Below are 19289 nucleotides of genomic sequence, written 5' to 3'. Positions count from 1 at the left end.
TTCATTCAGATAGTTCAAGTTTTTTACCTTTTTCAAAAAAATTCCAGATTTTCCCGAAATTCCTAATACCATTTACTACTTCAACATTTCTTGCCCAATTTAAACAATTCCAACACCAACCAATTCAGCTCATTTAGGACATTCATGCTCCTAATAATTTTCCAAAAAATCTCGCTTTTCCCAAAATTCCAAAATTTTCAGGAAGTTCCAATTGAAATGAATGGGAAATTTTTCCAAGTTGCACAATTCCCACATTTTTCAACCGATTCAAACCATTCCACCTTCAACACATTCTGCTATTCTTGCAATTGAAAAACCCTTTTTCCAAGTTCAAAATAATTTCAGGATTTTCCAGAATTCCTGGTTTTCCAAAGCCCTATTTCCACCCTTTTTTCTGGCGACTACTCCTTCCACATTTTTCAACCCACTTCAACCGTTCCACCGTCTAAACATTTCTCTTAATTAGGACAAAAAATGAAGTTGTTTTTTGAACTGAATAAAATCCAGGTTTTCCCAAAATTCCAGGAATTCCGTAATACCATTTCTCAATTCAACATGTTGCTACTTCAAGATTTCTCGACCGATTTGAAAAATGTCCACACCAACCATTTGAACTTATTCAGATATTTCAAGTTTTTTACCTTTTTCAAAAAAAATCCAGATTTTCCCGAAATTCCTTAATACCATTTACTACTTCAACATTTCTTGCCCAATTTAAATAATTCAAACACCAACCAATTCAGCTCATTTAGGACATTCATGCTCCTAATAATTTCCAAAAAATCTCGTTTTTCCCAAAATTCCAAAATTTCCAGGAAGTTCCCATTGAAATGAATGGGACATTTTTTCAAGTTGCACAATTCCCACATTTTTCAACTGATTCAAACCATTCCACCTTCAACACATACCGCCATTCTGGAAATTGAAAAACCCTTTTTCCAAGTTCAAAAACATTTCAGTATTTTCCAGAATTCCTGGTTTTCCAAAGCCCTATTTCCACCCTTTTTTCTGGCGACTATTCCTTCCACATTTTTCAACCCACTTCAACCGTTCCACCGTCTAAACATTTCTCTTAATTAGGAAAAAAAATGAAGTTGTTTTTTGAACTGGAAAAATTCCAGGTTTTTCCCAAAGTCCAGGAATTCTGTAATACCATTTCTCAATTCAACATGTTACTACTTCAACATTTCTCGACCGATTTGACAAATTTCAACACGAACCATTTTAACTTATTCAGATAGTTCAAGTTTTTTACCTTTTTCAAAAAAATTCCAGATTTTCCCGAAATTCCTTAATACCATTTACTACTTCAACATTCTTGCCCAATTTAAATAATTCCAACACCAACCAATTCAGCTCATTTAGGACATTCATGCTCCTAATAATTTTCCAAAAAATCTCGCTTTTCCCAAAATTCCAAAATTTTCAGGAAGTTCCAATTGAAATGAATGGGAAATTTTTCCAAGTTGCACAATTCCCACATTTTTCAACCTATTCAAACCATTCCAACATTCAAACTATTCTTACATTCATATTACATTCTGTCAGCATTTCAGTTCAACTTCAGCATTGGAGCATTCATCGTGTTAAAATAAAGATAAATACTGTACTTAAATGTATTCTTGACTTATAATTTCAAAACAAATTATCAATCAAATTGTAGTCTGTAAAATTGACAATAGATTTTACGGTTAAATTCCGGGTTTTTTAACCGTAAAATCATGTTTTTTTTTTCATATACAGTAAGTCACAGAACTAACAAAAAAAACAAGATTTTACAGTAAAAAAAAAATTTTTTAAACTGGTAGCTCTGTTGCTTGAATTTTACCGCTAAAAACAGTGGTGTTGTTTTCCATTCAATTCCATTTATTCAATTTTTTTATATGCTGTAAAAAAAAAAAACACTGCTTTTACTGTAAAATTCTGGTGACTGAGCTGCCAGTTTTTAAAGTAAAATTTAAAAAAATGTTTTGCAGCTTATGTAAAAAAATATATTGTTAATGTATTTTATATATACACATGTATATTCATATATTACTGATTGTTAAAAGCGGCCCTCTGAGGGCAACCATAACTGCGATGTGGCCCTCAATGAAAACAAGTTTGACCCCCCTTCCCTAAATGATAGCGCAGGTAACATACCGGCCACTGTACGTGCAGGAACGGACTCCTTATTGATCCAGAAAGAAACTTGGGACAGCACGACAACCATGATAAGCGGGATGTACGTCTGGATGAGGTAATATCCCAGCTTCCTCTGCAGGTGGAAATGGACCACCTGCACGGAGTAGTGACCTGTAAGATAAACAGCATGTGTGAAGACAGCAGCCCTGAGGGACAGAGCGGGGGTGAGTGCACAATCAATGCCCTTGCTTGCTCTTGAAACTAAATAACTGCCGGGGCATAGAGCTACAGTACATAGAAACTGTTTGGATTGCACTAACATCGCACATCAAAAGGACGGAGAGAGTGCAAGAGAGAGGATGTGACCTCCAGTGTCATTATGCGTGACGTTGCTCTGTCTAAACCACATTGAGAGAAAAAAATGTGGGTTTAAATTATATGTACACAATTAGCTGTAAAAATGTGCTGTACGGTATTGTGTGTTTGGGTCCCTTTTTTTTCAGGAACACTAATACAAAAAGTCACAATGTCCGATAGAATTCTAAAAATGTTATGACAGACCACCTCAAAAAAAGGAATGGAATTTTACAGTTTTTGACTGAATGGGACATCCAAAATGTATGTTAAAATGACAAAATTGTGATTTACAATATTAACTATGAACAATAAAACACTGAATTTTAACAACATATGAACGTCGCTCCCCTTTTACTTCTCAGGTCAGCTCCTCGATAGACATCTTTTACAACAAAGATGTAAAAAAACAGCAAAATAGGAATGCAAAGTGTAATAAACACCTACAATATGATATATTATCGCTTTTATGCAGAACTTTGTTGTAAAAAATGTGTTTCGGACTGGCTGCGCTGAAAACGTGGTTGGGGCGGGGGCGTGGTTAAGAGGGGAGGAGGATATTTACAGCTAGAATTCACCAAGTCAGGTATTTCATAAATATATATATATATATACATACATACATACATACATACAAATATATACATATATATATATATATATATATATATATATACATATATATATATATATATACATATATATATATATATATATATATACATATATATATATATATATATATATATATAAATATACATATATATATACATATATATATATATATATATATATATATATATATATATATATATATATATATATATATATATATATAGATATATATAGATATATATATAGATATATATATAGATATATAACTACATATATATGTATATATATATATATATATATATATATACACACACACACACACACACACACACAGGTAAAAGCCAGTAAATTAGAATATTTTGAAAAACTTGATTTATTTCAGTAATTGCATTCAAAAGGTGTAACTTGTACATTATATTTATTCATTGCACACAGACTGATGCATTCAAATGTTTATTTCATTTAATTTTGATGATTTGAAGTGGCAACAAATGAAAATCCAAAATTCCGTGTGTCACAAAATTAGAATATTACTCAAGGCTAATACAAAAAAGGGATTTTTAGAAATGTTGGCCAACTGAAAAGTATGAAAATGAAAAATATGAGCATGTACAATACTCAATACTTGGTTGGAGCTCCTTTTGTCTCAATTACTGCGTTAATGCGGCGTGGCATGGAGTCGATGAGTTTCTGGCACTGCTCAGGTGTTATGAGAGCCCAGGTTGCTCTGATAGTGGCCTTCAACTCTTCTGCGTTTTTGGGTCTGGCATTCTGCATCTTCCTTTTCACAATACCCCACAGATTTTCTATGGGGCTAAGGTCAGGGGAGTTGGCGGGCCAATTTAGAACAGAAATACCATGGTCCGTAAACCAGGCACGGGTAGATTTTGCGCTGTGTGCAGGCGCCAAGTCCTGTTGGAACTTGAAATCTCCATCTCCATAGAGCAGGTCAGCAGCAGGAAGCATGAAGTGCTCTAAAACTTGCTGCTAGACGGCTGCGTTGACCCTGGATCTCAGGAAACAGAGTGGACCGACACCAGCAGATGACATGGCACCCCAAACCATCACCCAACCATGCAAATTTTGCATTTCCTTTGGAAATCGAGGTCCCAGAGTCTGGAGGAAGACAGGAGAGGCACAGGATCCACGTTGCCTGAAGTCTAGTGTAAAGTTTCCACCATCAGTGATGGTTTGGGGTGCCATGTCATCTGCTGGTGTCGGTCCACTCTGTTTCCTGAGATCCAGGGTCAACGCAGCCGTCTACCAGCAAGTTTTAGAGCACTTCATGCTTCCTGCTGCTGACCTGCTCTATGGAGATGGAGATTTCAAGTTCCAACAGGACTTGGCGCCTGCACACAGCGCAAAATCTACCCGTGCCTGGTTTACGGACCATGGTATTTCTCTTCTAAATTGGCCCGCCAACTCCCCTGACCTTAGCCCCATAGAAAATCTGTGGGGTATTGTGAAAAGGAAGATGCAGAATGCCAGACCCAAAAACGCAGAAGAGTTGAAGGCCACTATCAGAGCAACCTGGGCTCTCATAACACCTGAGCAGTGCCAGAAACTCATCGACTCCATGCCACGCCGCATTAACGCAGTAATTGAGGCAAAAGGAGCTCCAACCAAGTATTGAGTATTGTACATGCTCATATTTTTCATTTTCATACTTTTCAGTTGGCCAACATTTCTAAAAATCCCTTTTTTGTATTAGCCTTAAGTAATATTCTCATTTTGTGACACACGGAATTTTGGATTTTCATTTGTTGCCACTTCAAATCATCAAAATTAAATGAAATAAACATTTGAATGCATCAGTCTGTGTGCAATGAATAAATATAATGTACAAGTTACACCTTTTGAATGCAATTACTGAAATAAATCAAGTTTTTCAAAATATTCTAATTTACTGGCTTTTACCTGTATATACATTAGAAATACATTTGATTATTTACATTTGGTTATTTACAATCCGGGGAGGTGGGATGTGGAAGGGGGAGTGTGTTAGTCAAGGGTTGAAGTTGCCTGGAGGTGTTCTTTTAGTGCGGTTTTGAAGGAGAATAGAGATGCCCTTTCTTTTACACCTGTTGGGAGTGCATTCCATATTGATGTGGCATAGAAGGAGAATGAGTTAAGACCTTTGTTAGATGGGAATCTGGGTTTAACGTGGTTAGTGGAGCTCCCCCTGGTGTTGTGGTTATGGCGGTCATTTACGTTAAGGAAGTAGTTTGACATGTACTTCGGTATCAGGGAGGTGTAGCGGATTTTATAGACGAGGCTCAGTGCAAGTTGTTTTACTCTGTCCTCCACCCTGAGCCAGCCCACTTTGGAGAAGTGGGTAGGAGTGAGGTGTGATCTGGGGTGGAGGTCTAAAAGTAACCTGACTAGCTTGTTCTGGGATGTTTGGAGTTTAGATTTGAGGGTTTTGGAGGTGCTAGGTTACCAGGAGGTGCATGCGTAATCGAAAAAGGGTTGCATGAGAGTTCTCGCTAGAATCTTCATGGTGCTTTTGTTGACCAGAGAGGAGATTCTGTAGAGAACTCTTGTTCGTTGGTTGACCTTTCTGATTACCTTGGTTGCCATTTTATCACAGTCCGGAAAACTCCGGACGAAGCGTGCAAGTAGGAAATTATTTATTTGTATAAATCATGCAGAAAAAACAGGAAAAACAAAAGCGTGCCGATAGCACGGGTGGCAAAACTAAGGAAGAGCTTAGCGTGGAAGCTAGCATACAAACAAGGAATCAAAAGTCATAGAACAATACTTAGCGTACGGGTTTGCATGGAAGCAAGCACTTTTGCGCAATGCAAACAAGGAAGCCAGACTGATTGTAGAAAGAAACGGGAATAAATAGCTCTCTGATTAGTGCCCAGGAGCAGGTGAGTGTCCCGAACACTAATCAGAGGCAGGTGGAACTAATCTGCAGTCATGGCAACTGAAACACAAACCCAGGGGTGCAGAAAACAGAAGTGAGGTAGTCAAAACTAATAGAACAAAACATGATCCGGGCAACGGATCGTAACACAAAAGCGCAGACTTCAACCATTGAAATCATTTCTATAGTTCAAGACTTACGGTCATTTAAAAACTGCACTGCACATCATAATGTTCATACTTGCCAACCTTGAGACCTCCGATTTCGGGAGGTGGGGGGTGGGGGGCTGGGGGCGTGGTCGGGGGTGAGGCGTGGTTGGGGGCGTGGTTAAGATATATATATATATAAGAAATACTTGACTTTCAATGAATTCTAGCTATATAGATATATATATTTTATTACATATATATATATATACATATATATATATATATATATATATATATATATATATATATATATAAATAAAAGAAATACTTGAATTTCAGTGTTCATTTATTTACACATATACACACACATAACACTCATCTACTCATTGTTGAGTTAAGGGTTGAATTGTCCATCCTTGTTCTATTCTCTGTCACTATTTCAGAACACACACATTATACAAATATACATTATAAAATCAATAAGAAAACGGGAGTTCTAATTTGGGAGTCTGAATTAGGATCAGAAGTTCCTATATAAACATTGCGCACTCACGTCGCCTTTTGGTATTGATTACTGCAGCTGTGCACTGGATTCATTCACAAATACAAACTACAACTCACAAACACTTTAGAGTTAGGCTCCACCATCAGAATGTGTACTTAAACTTATAAAGATCACATGGATATTATTCAGTGAGTTGATTCACCAAAACTAACCTGTTATACAGGAGGAAAAAGCACACGGGACGTTTCGATTGTTCACAGACTGGTCGCTCTCATCAGAATGACAAGACACTTCCGGTCTGCAGGTGATAGCATTCAATTGGGAAGAAACGCCCTACTGCCCCCTACTGACCAATGTGAATACTGATAAATGTGTAATGACAGCTCCAAAAACGAATTCAAACCACAAAATAAAATAAATAAATCAACACAAAAATGTGACACATTATGGGTGGGTCACATATGCATGTACAGTAGATGGTCCTGTTTAAAAGTGTCACAACATCGCTGTTTTCGGCAGACAAACTACTTTACGGTAGACGAATACTTGACTGCTGTTGTTGTGTGTTGTTACCGCGCTGGGAGGACGTTAATGAAACTGCCTAACAATAAACCCACATAAGAAACCAAGAACTCGCCCTCGATCATTAGCTGTTTATATTGTGGGAAAGCGGACGTGTGAACAGGCTGTCAACACGTCACTCAGGTCCGCATGGAGCTGGAGGGGGCGTGGCCTCCAGCTCCGCCTGAATTTCGGGAGATTTTCGGGAGAAAATTTGTCCCGGGAGGTTTTCGGGAGAGGCGCTGAATTTTCGGGAGTCTCCCGGAAAATCCGGGAGGGTTGGCAAGTATGCATAATGTTACTGTTACTGTTTTGATGTTAAAGGTCTAATTTACGGGCCGAATTGAAAATCTTAATGGGCCGCGGGCCGTATTTTGCCCCGGTCTGGTCTAAACACATGCATGCTTTCACAGACCATATTACCACACACACACACACACACACACACACACACATTCTCTGCCTGCTTTATAAATGAATGACTGACAGATCAGTCTTTTTCAGGATTTTGCAAGGTTCCTACAGTGTGGCTTGCTTCCTACAGTCGCTGCTAAAGGCACGCCATTAGGCCCGACCACATGACATATCATGGAGAGGCGCCCGATACATTACAGTTAGCTCTCAAGCCAAAATAGCAAGCTTTGCACTTACTTGCAGGCAGCAAGACCCACAAACACACAACAAGTGAAGGCTTGATGGATCACCCACACACAAGAACAGGGCCCCTCCCGACACGCAGATCATGCACTGTGTACATTTTGCAAGAATACGCGCATGTACATGTCAATCAATGATTTACAGGGCGGTTTATACGAAATTTTACCGCAAACCAGTTCCTAGCCTCTTTTCTGCTCCGTCAGTGATAAGAATATAGTGGTAAGTTTCCCCAGCATTGTGTTAGTACTGGGCTCCAAAGCAGAAATACTTTGTCCGAATACCAGCCGGACAGGCGTTGGGAAAATATGTAAATTTATGTTATAAAGGAGCCATATGTAATACTTTCATGTCAAGTCATCATTAAATGCCGCTGATATGTCAAAAGGCATTAATAAATCATGTTCTTGCTCATTTCAAAATTAGATCTACAGCCCCGAGATCTTGTTATTGTTTTCATTTCCCGCCCTCTACCGTTTGACCAATTAGAAAGTCTGTGAGCGTGTCACATCCAGGTTGCCAGTTACCATACTTGCCAACCTTGAGACCTCCGATTTCGGGAGGTGGGGGGAGGGGGTGGGCGTGGTCGGGGTGGGAGGGGGCGTGGTTGGGGCGTGGCTAAAAGGGGAGGAGTATATTTACAGCTAGAATTCACCAAGTCAAGTATTTCATATATATATATATATATATATAACAAATACTTGACGTTCAGTGAATTCTAGCTATATATATATATATATATATATATATATATATATATATATATATATATTAATTTTATTATGTATATAAAAAAATAAATACTTGAATTTCAGTGTTCATTTATTTACACATATACACACACATAACACTCCTCTACTCATTGTTGAGTTAAGGGTTGAATTGTCCATCCTTGTTCTATTCTCTGTCACTATTTTTCGAACCATGCTGAACACCTCTGATGATGCATTCTGTGTGGCACGCACAAAAGTGCTTTCATCAAATGCACTAGATGGCAGTATTGTCCTGTTTAAGAGTGTCACAACATTGCTGTTTACGGCAGACGATCTGCTTTGCGGTATACAAAAACGTGACTGCTGTTGTTGTGTGTTGTTGCCATGCTGGGAGGACGTTAATGAAACTGCCTAACAATAAACCCACATAAGAAACCAAGAACTCGCCCTCCATCATTCTACAGTTATAACGTTATTGGCCAGGTATGCTGTTTATGTTGTGGGTTAGCGGACTCAGGTCCTCATGGACCTGAGTCCGCCTGAATTTCGGGAGATTTTCGGGAGAAAATTTGTCCCGGGAGGTTTTCGGGAGAGGCGCTGAATTTCGGGAGTCTCCCGGAAAATCCGGGAGGGTTGGCAAGTATGATTATATGTCTGGGTGGGGGTCCTGCTTTGGAAATAATGTGTATCCCTTTCAGATATCGCATTTAGTTCCCAATAAAACATTCACATGTTGCACAATGAGATGTAAACATGGGATTATGTGTACATTCCTGTAACTTTCTGTTTGTAAAATATATCTTTATTAGTATTTCTTTAATATAATAACATCATTTTATGATTACGGTTCGGGTTCGGTGAATGCGCATATGAAACTGGTGGGGTTCGGTACCTCCAACAAGGTTAAGAACCACTGCTATAGGCATACCTTGGTAAAATGTCTCCACTTTAGGTTTGGGATAACTAAGCATGCTCTACTTATTTTCAACAGTATACCATACTTGCCAACCCTCCCGGATTTTCCGGGAGACTCCCGAAATTCAGCGCCTCTCCCGAAAACCTCCCGGGACAAATTTTCTCCCGAAAATCTCCCGAAATTCAGGCGGAGCTGGAGGCCACGCCCCCTCCAGCTCCATGCGGACCTGAGTGACGTGTTGACAACCTGTTCACACGTCTGCTTTCCCACAATTTAAACAGCTAATGATCGAGGGCGAGTTCTTGGTTTCTTATGTGGGTTTATTGTACGGCAGTTTCATTAACGTCCTCCCAGCGCGGTAACAACACACAACAACAGCATTTCGTCTACGTAAAGCAGTTCGTCTGCCGTAAACAGCAATGTTGTGACACTTTTTAACAGGACAATACTGCCATCTACTGTACATGCATATGTGACCCACCCATAATGTGTCACATTTTTGTGTTGATTTATTTTATTTTGTGGTTTGAATTCGTTTTTGGGGCTGTCATTCCACATTTATCAGTATTCACATTGGTCAGTAGGGGGCAGTAGGGCGTTTCTTCCCAATTGAATGCTATCACCTGCAGACCGGAAGTGTCTTGTCATTCTGATGAGCGCGACCAGTCTGTGAACAATTGAAACGTCCTGTGTGCTTTTTCCTCCTGTATAACAGGTTAATTTTGGTGAATCAACTCACTGAATAATATCCATGTGATCTTTATAAGTTTAAGTACACATTCTGATGGTGGAGCCTAACTCTAAAGTGTTTGTGAGTTGTAGTTTGTATTTGTGAATGAATCCAGTGCACAGCTGCAGTAATCAATACAAAATGGTGACTTGAGTACGCAATGTTTATACAGGAACTTCTGATCCTAATTCAGACTCCCAAATTAGAGCTCCCGTTTTCTTATTGATTTTATAATGTATATTTGTATAATGTGTGTGTTCTGAAATAGTGACAGAGAATAGAACAAGGATGGACAATTCAACCCTTAACTCAACAATTAGTAGATGAGTGTTATGTGTGTGTTTATGTGTAAATAAATGAACACTGAAATTCAAGTATTTTTATTTATTTATATATATATATATATATATATATATATATAAATAATAATTTATTATATATATATATATATATGTAATAAAATATATATATATAGCTAGAATTCACTGAAAGTCAAATATTTTTTATATATATATATATATCTTAACCACGGCCCCAACCACGCCCCCCACCTCCCGAAATCGGAGGTCTCAAGGTTGGCAAGTATGCAGTATACCCATTGCAAGCAATGTTATGCACTTTAAATCTATGCATAATTTATGTTTGTATTTGTTAAATTCAGCTTTATTTTGTTCTTATTACAATACTGCTTACAAAATGTACTATTGCACTGATGTAGCATGTTGTTGTACATGTATTGTAAATATCAATCTGTGGAGTGTGCCTGGTACCTGTGTTTGACTTGAAAACCTCGCTGGACAAAGTCTGTCCCACCAGATCATACTGCAAAAGACTCATGGACTCTTTGGGACAGTCCACAGACGCTACCGGCCCCTTCCTCCAGGTGAAGATGATTTCACTGCTGGTGTAGGCGTCTGAAAAGTCCGTTTTGTTGTACAAGAAAAGTGAATATTCCTTTTACTGATGGTGTTGACTGTGACTGTAACCATGTGTGTTACTCACAGCTTCCAAACCTGAGAGGACAAGTGTGACCATCCATGGGGAAGTCCATAAGCCACATTGGACACTCTGCACTTATTGTCAGCCTGACAACAAGAAACCAAACAGGAGTCAATTTGTTGTTGCCCATGAATAACAACCCATGCGACGTATACTGTAGGCTCACTTCATCGTGTAGAGGACGGTTCCGTTTTGCATGATACGGAAAAGCTTGTTAGGTGTGGTCATGTTGTGGGAAATGGACTTTCTGGAGTTACGGAAGAACGTGTCCGGTGTCCAGATCTTGTCTACCATTAGGTTGTTCAACCGCAGGATTTCAATGGGACCCTCAAATTTAAGCCTTTCATCAACCCACATCTGTCGAAAGAACATGTCTATGGTGTATTCCTGGAATACAAGGCGGTGATACGTTTTTCAGTGGGATAAAATAAACACAACACTAACAATCCACACACCAGCATGCATCATAACACCAAAAGGACATTTCAACTTTCTGCACTTGGAGAAACAAGACCGGCCAAAGACAGTTGCTTGTCACTCGTTAGATAAGCATTAATCAGTCCATTAAGCGCTCTGTGGCTGACATGTTGTCATATTGATTCAGAAGCCATCAGTAATGGCGTTATAGAGCTGGTCAAACAGATTAGAGCTCATTAGATGGTCTCATGGCAGGATGCCCAAAAGGCAGACAGTCATTGGTCACTGTCATGCTTTTTTTTTTTGTCTCACACTGCTGTCACCTCGGGGTGTAACGGGCAGGGCATCCTCACGGTTCTTTGCGTATCTCGGTATCAAAGACACGGTTTGGTTCATTTTCGGTACAGACAGTAAGTGAGCAAAATGCAAAACGTATGCTTGTGTTCACTGATTATTTCAATCAAGCATGAAAATGCAATTTTAGTCACACTACCCGGGCTTGTGGAGGCGTACTGAGTGGAAAATCTTACAGCGCTTTTTTGTTCAGTACAGCTATGTACGGTTTCGATCCAAATACACATATTAGAGATGCGCGGATAGGCAATTATTTCATCCGCAACCGCATCAGAAAGTCGTCAACCATCCGCCATCCACCCGATGTAACATTTGATCAGAACCGCACCCGCCCGTTGTTATATATCTAATATAGACGATGCAAGGCATTAGTGAGGTTATAAAGCTTTTGCCTGTTAAAGAAAGGAGACTGATCCAATGCAGCACAGACATTCGCGTGCCACGCTGTCACGACCCAGACGCACACCAGTGCGCAATCATATGGGAGCCGCGCTGAGCGCACCTCCAAGCGCGTCTCGCTGCCGGCGACGGCCGGGTATGGGCCCGACGCTCCAGCGCCATCCATTTTCAGGGCTAGTTGATTCGGCAGGTGGGTTGTTACACACTCCTTAGCGGGTTCCGACTTCCATGGCCACCGTCCTGCTGTCTATATCAACCAGGGTGAGCCCCACCCCTTTCGTGAGCGCACTGCGCGCGGAGTGACCCCTGTTACGCGCCCCCGGCAACAGGGGTGGCGGGCAGGTAAGCTGCGCGGGCGGAGCGCGCGGAGTGACCCCTGTTACGAGCCCCCAGCCACGGGGTTGGCGGGCAGGTAAGCTGCTTACCTGCTGCGCGTGACGCCGGCCGCGGCGAAGCCGGACGAGGCGGGGTGTCGGTGCGGTGGGCGCAGTGGTGACCCTGGACGTGCGTCGGGCCCTTCTCGCGGATCGCCTCAGCTACGGCTCCCGGTGGGGCCCTCTCGGGGGAAGGGGCCTCGGTCCCGGACCTCGGCGAGGCGTCCCTTCTTTGCTCCGTAAAAGTGTCCATCTCTTTTTTTTTTTTCTTCTGTTGTGGCATATGCAGCAGATGCCTGCTCGTTTTTCGTATGTGGGTAACAACATTTAGCTATATATATATATTTCCGAATTGGTTTAACTGCCACCCGCCTGAATCTATTTAAAATCTAATTTTTTTTTTATTTCAACCGCCCGACCCGACCCGACCCGACCCGCGGATAAAATCTAATTTTTTTAAATTTCATCCGCCCGATCCGCGGATAATCCGCGGACTCCGCGGTTGTGCCCGCAAATCGCGCATCTCTAACACATATACAAGTGGGGCAAAAAAGTATTTAGTCAGCCACCAATTGTGCAAGTTCTCCCACTTAAAATGATGACAGAGGTCTGTAATTTTCATCATAGGTACACTTCAACTGTGAGAGACAGAATGTGAAAAAAAATCCAGGAATTCACATTGTAGGATTTTTAAATAATTAATTTGTAAATTATGGTGGAAAATAAGTATTTGGTCAATAACAAAAATTCAACTCAATACTTTGTAATATAACCTTTGTTGGCAATAACAGAGGTCAAACGATTACTATAGGTCTTTACCAGGTTTGCACACACAGTAGCTGGTATTTTGGCCCATTCCTCCATGCAGATCTTCTCGAGAGCAGTGATGTTTTGGGGCTGTCGTCGAGCAACACGGACTTTCAACTCCCTCCACAGATTTTCTATGGGGTTGAGGTCTGGAGACTGGCTAGGCCACTCCAGGACTTTCAAATGCTTCTTACGGAGCCACTCCTTCGTTGCCCGGGCGGTGTGTTTGGGATCATTGTCATGCTGGAAGACCCAGCCACGTTTCATCTTCAAAGCTCTCACTGATGGAAGGAGGTTTTGGCTCAAAATCTCACGATACATGGCCCCATTCATTCTTTCCTAAACACGGATCAGTCGGCCTGTCCCCTTAGCAGAAAAACAGCCCCAAAGCATGATGTTTCCACCCCCATGCTTCACAGTAGGTATGGTGTTCTTGGGATGCAACTCAGTATTCTTCTTCCTCCAAACACGACGTGTTGAGTTTATACCAAAAAGTTATATTTTGGTTTCATCTGACCACATGGCATTCTCCCAATCCTCTGCTGTATCATCCATGTGCTCTCTGGCAAACTTCAGACGGGCCTGGACATGCACTGGCTTAAGCAGGGGGACACGTCTGACACTGCAGGATTTGATTCCCTGTCGGCGTAGTGTGTTACTGATGGTAAACTTTGTTACTTTGGTCCCAGCTCTCTACAGGTCATTCACCAGGTCCCCCCATGTGGTTCTGGGATTTTTGTTCACCGTTCTCATGATCATTTTGACCCCACGGGATGAGATCTTGCGTGGAGCCCCAGATCGAGGGAGATTATCAGTGGTCTTGTATGTCTTCCATCCATCCATCCATCCATCTTCTTCCGCTTATCCGAGGTCGGGTCGCGGGGGCAGCAGCTTAAGCAGGGAAGCCCAGACTTCCCTCTCCCCAGCCACTTCGTCCAGCTCCTCCCGGGGGATCCCGAGGCGTTCCCAGGCCAGCCGGGCGAGATAGTCTTCCCAGCGTGTCCTGGGTCTTCCCCGTGGCCTCCTACCAGTCGGACGTGCCCGAAACACCTTCCTAGGGAGGCGTTCGGGTGGCATCCTGACCAGATGCCCGAACTACCTCATCTGGCTCCTCTCGATGTGGAGGAGCAGCGGCTTTACTTTGAGCTCCCCCCGAATGACAGAGCTTCTCACCCTATCTCTAAGGGAGAGCCCCGCCACTCGGCGGAGGAAACTCATTTCGGCCGCTTGTACCCGTGATGTTGTCCTTTCGGTCATGACCCAAAGCTCATGACCATAGGTGAGGATGGGAACGTAGATCGACCGGTAAATCGAGAGCTTTGCCTTCCGGCTCAGCTCCTTCTTCACCACAACGGATCGATACAGCGTCCGCATTACTGAAGACGCCGCACCGATCCGCCTGTCGATCTCACGATCCACTCTTCCCCCACTCGTGAACAAGACTCCGAGGTACTTGAACTCCTCCACTTGGGGCACTCCACCCTTTTCCGGGAGAGAACCATGGACTCGGACTTGGAGGTGCTGATTCCCATCCCAGTCGCTTCACACTCGGCTGCGAACCGATCCAGTGAGAGCTGAAGATCTTGGCCGGAGGAAGCCATCAGGACCACATCATCTGCAAATAGCAGAGACCTAATCCTGCAGCCACCAAACCAGATCCCCTCAACGCTCTGACTGCGCCTAGAAATTCTGTCCATAAAGGTTATGAACAGAATCGGTGACAAAGGGCAGCCTTGGCGGAGTCCAACCCTCACTGGAAACGTGTCCGACTTACTGCCGGCAATGCGGACCAAGCTCTGACAATGATTATACAGGGAGTGAACTACCACAATAAGACAGTCCGTTACCCCATACTCTCTGAGCACTCCCCACAGGACTTCCCGGGGTACACGGTCGAATGCCTTCTCCAAGTCCACAAAGCACATGTAGACTGGTTGGGCAAACTCCCATGCACCCTCAAGGACCCTGCCGAGAGTATAGAGCTGGTCCACAGTTCCACGACCAGGAGGAAAACCACACTGTTCCTCCTGAATCCGAGGTTCGACTATCCGGCGTAGCCTCCTCTCTAGTACACCTGAATAGACCTTACCGGGAAGGCTGAGGAGTGTGATCCCACGATAGTTGGAACACACCCTCCGGTTCCCCTTCTTAAAGAGAGGAACCACCACCCCGGTCTGCCAATCCAGAGGTACCGCCCCCGATGTCCACGCGATGTTGCAGAGTCTTGTCAACCAAGACAGTGTCTTCCATTTTCTGATAATTGCTCCCACAGTTGATTTTTTTCACACCAAGCTGCTTGCCTATTGTAGATTCACTCTTCACAGTCTGGTGCAGGTCTACAATTCTTTTCCTGGTGTCCTTCGACAGCTCTTTGGTCTTGGCCATAGTGGAGTTTGGAGTCTGACTGTTTGAGGCTGTGGACAGGTGTCTTTTATACAGATAACGAGTTCAAACAGGTGCCATTAATACAGGTAACGAGTGGAGGACAGAAGAGCTTCTTAAAGAAGAAGTTACAGGTCTGTGAGAGCCAGAGATCTTCCTTGTTTGAAGTGACCAAATACTTATTTACAAAGAAATTATTTAAAATTCCTACAATGTGAATTCCTGGATTTGTTTTCACATTCTGTCTCTCACAGTTGAAGTGTACCTATGATGAAAATTACAGACCTCTGTCATCATTTTAAGTGGGAGAACTTGCACAATCGGTGGCTGACTAAATACTTTTTTGCCCCACTCAAATACACATACAGGTAAAAGCCAGTAAATTAGAATATTTTGAAAAACTTGATTTATTTCAGTAATTGCATTCAAAAAGTGTAACTTGTACATTATATTTATTCATTGCACACAGACTGATGCATTCAAATGTTTATTTCATTTAATTTTGATGATTTGAAGTGGCAACAAATGAAAATCCAAAATTCCGTGTGTCACAAAATTAGAATATTACTTAAGGCTAATACAAAAAAGGGATTTTTAGAAATGTTGGCCAACTGAAAAGTATGAAAATGAAAAATATGAGCATGTACAATACTCAATACTTGGTTGGAGCTCCTTTTGCCTCAATTACTGCGTTAATGCGGCGTGGCATGGAGTCGATGAGTTTCTGGCACTGCTCAGGTGTTATGAGAGCCCAGGTTGCTCTGATAGTGGCCTTCAACTCTTCTGCGTTTTTGGGTCTGGCATTCTGCATCTTCCTTTTCACAATACCCCACAGATTTTCTATGGGGCTAAGGTCAGGGGAGTTGGCGGGCCAATTTAGAACAGAAATACCTTGGTCCGTAAACCAGGCACGGGTAGATTTTGCGCTGTGTGCAGGTGCCAAGTCCTGTTGGAACTTGAAATCTCCATCTCCATAGAGCAGGTCAGCAGCAGGAAGCATGAAGTGCTCTAAAACTTGCTAGTAGACGGCTGCGTTGACCCTGGATCTCAGGAAACAGAGTGGACCGACACCAGCAGATGACATGGCACCCCAAACCATCACTGATGGTGGAAACTTTACACTAGACTTCAGGCAACGTGGATCCTGTGCCTCTCCTGTCTTCCTCCAGACTCTGGGACCTCGATTTCCAAAGGAAATGCAAAATTTGCATGGTTGGGTGATGGTTTGTGGTGCCATGTCATCTGCTGGTGTCGGTCCACTCTGTTTCCTGAGATCCAGGGTCAACGCAGCCGTCTACCAGCAAGTTTTAGAGCACTTCATGCTTCCTGCTGCTGACCTGCTCTATGGAGATGGAGATTTCAAGTTCCAACAGGACTTGGCGCCTGCACACAGCGCAAAATCTACCCGTGCCTGGTTTACGGACCATGGTATTTCTCTTCTAAATTGGCCCGCCAACTCCCCTGACCTTAGCCCCATAGAAAATCTGTGGGGTATTGTGAAAAGGAAGATGCAGAATGCCAGACCCAAAAACGCAGAAGAGTTGAAGGCCACTATCAGAGCAACCTGGGCTCTCATAACACCTGAGCAGTGCCAGAAACTCATCGACTCCATGCCACGCCGCGTTAACGCAGTAATTGAGGCAAAAGGAGCTCCAACCAAGTATTGAGTATTGTACATGCTCATATTTTTCATTTTCATACTTTTCAGTTGGCCAACATTTCTAAAAATCCCTTTTTTGTATTAGCCTTAAGTAATATTCTAATTTTGTGACACACGGAATTTTGGATTTTCATTTGTTGCCACTTCAAATCATCAAAATGAAATGAAATAAACATTTGAATGCATCAGTCTGTGTGCAATGAATAAATATAATGTACAAGTTACACCTTTTGAATGCAATTACTGAAATAAATCAAGTTTTTCAAAATATTCTAATTTACTGGCTTTTACCTGTGTACGGTCACCACATCTCCTCGTACCATCTCAACATCTGACACAGGTCCGAAACTTGTGACAAAGATGTCTGTTTTCACTTCAGTAATACCACCTGCAACACAAATCAAAAGTGCACAATAATACAAGATAGAGCAAATCATGTGCATTTTAATACGCAAGGTTTCCAATGCGTACCTCCTGATCCAGGTCGTAGTCTGTTGTCATAACCATCCAAGAGTCGATCCAGAATGCGAGTGATGTTTTCTGAGTAAATCTTTTCATTTGCGTTCCCGTTAGCGAGACTGGAAATAACACGACAGAACATTTCATGTTTAAAATGTCCGGCATATGATTGACAAGACTTACCTTATCCCACAGATACAGGCAAGAAGGCAGTACAGGAAAAAGATGGCCATCTTTATTAATAGATGCTCGACAAAGTCTTCTTTTTGATTACATATAATTTTAAAAAAAAATAGGTATGTAAAAAGGAGCAGAAAATAGTTACGTTCCTTTTGGTGCTGTGACCTGTACTTGTGCATAAGGGCACTATGGACATCAGGAAAGGACTAGTAATCCAATTAACAGATTAGGAAATCCTTTAGACAAACGGTGTATTCTTTTGGATCCATAAGCAATAATCAGATGGGTGATACACCTTGATTGGTCAGAATGAGTTAACAAGAAAAAGTAAGCTTTAAAACGTTTAAAACCCTTCTTTCATAGATCTTAACAAGGCTGTGTCGTTTATAATGGACACTAGATGGCGCACAGGCTTTAATGCCTTACAGTAAAGTATTGAAGATGCGATATATGACTCTTTGACGGGAGTCGGATCTTGAAGAGTCGTTTTTTTTTATAAGAGCTGTTCAAAAGACTGGCTTGTTTTTATATTCATTTTTTTAGTAACTTGTTTTCATCTTAACTAACTTGTTTTCACCAATGAATGAATCAACCACTCGTGGGAGTAATAAGCTAAAAGTTTGGTCAATAAATCAAAATGTATACATTACAGCAATACAGACACTATTGGTGGAAATGATTGTAAAATATTGGTAGTAATCGAATTTGGCTTTTGTTTTCATAAATATTCCACAAGATGGTGCCATTTCCCCGTTATTTGACGGTGACGTCACTAAGCCCGCTTTACATTGTCATCTATATTCTACGTTTCCTTTTGGCTTTTGTTCATTTTGTTTTATTTTACAGTTGCTAATATTTATTTATAAATCTAAATACAGCGGCTAAAAGGTCGTATAAGGTATAAAAGGCTAAAAAGTTTAGGATTTTAGTATAACTCCTTCTTTAAGATAATAGTATATACAGGTAAAAGCCAGTAAATTAGAATATTTTGAAAAACTTGATTTATTTCAGTAATTGCATTCAAAAGGTGTAACTTGTACATTATATTTATTCATTGCACACAGA

General features: G+C 41.5%; 1 protein-coding gene across 4 annotated transcripts in view; it reads right to left on the bottom strand.

The window, feature by feature from the left end:
- Window positions 1-19289, bottom strand: part of gabra6a (gamma-aminobutyric acid type A receptor subunit alpha6a) — a 39944-nt gene that overhangs the window by 14974 nt on the left and 5681 nt on the right. For 2 of the 4 annotated variants that reach the window (XM_061930326.2, XM_061930327.2), the window contains exons 1-7: window positions 18228-18394; window positions 18057-18163; window positions 17906-17973; window positions 11359-11579; window positions 11196-11278; window positions 10964-11107; window positions 2143-2295 (exon numbers count right to left, since the gene is read on the bottom strand). In XM_061930326.2, coding sequence (XP_061786310.2) covers window positions 2143-2295; window positions 10964-11107; window positions 11196-11278; window positions 11359-11579; window positions 17906-17973; window positions 18057-18163; window positions 18228-18277 — 826 coding nt within the window. In that variant the 5' untranslated portion in view covers window positions 18278-18394. Of the gene's footprint in view, window positions 1-2142; window positions 2296-10963; window positions 11108-11195; window positions 11279-11358; window positions 11580-17905; window positions 17974-18056; window positions 18164-18227; window positions 18395-19289 lie in introns of those variants that run through there. The other 2 variants (XM_061930328.2, XM_061930329.2) reach the window with 2 other exon arrangements.

This window comes from Nerophis lumbriciformis, linkage group LG36 (assembly GCF_033978685.3).
Source record: "Nerophis lumbriciformis linkage group LG36, RoL_Nlum_v2.1, whole genome shotgun sequence".
In the NCBI taxonomy this organism is placed as follows: Eukaryota; Metazoa; Chordata; class Actinopteri; order Syngnathiformes; family Syngnathidae; genus Nerophis; species Nerophis lumbriciformis.
Note: the sequence above shows the minus strand (reverse complement) of the source record. Positions and strands in the feature narration are given on the sequence as shown.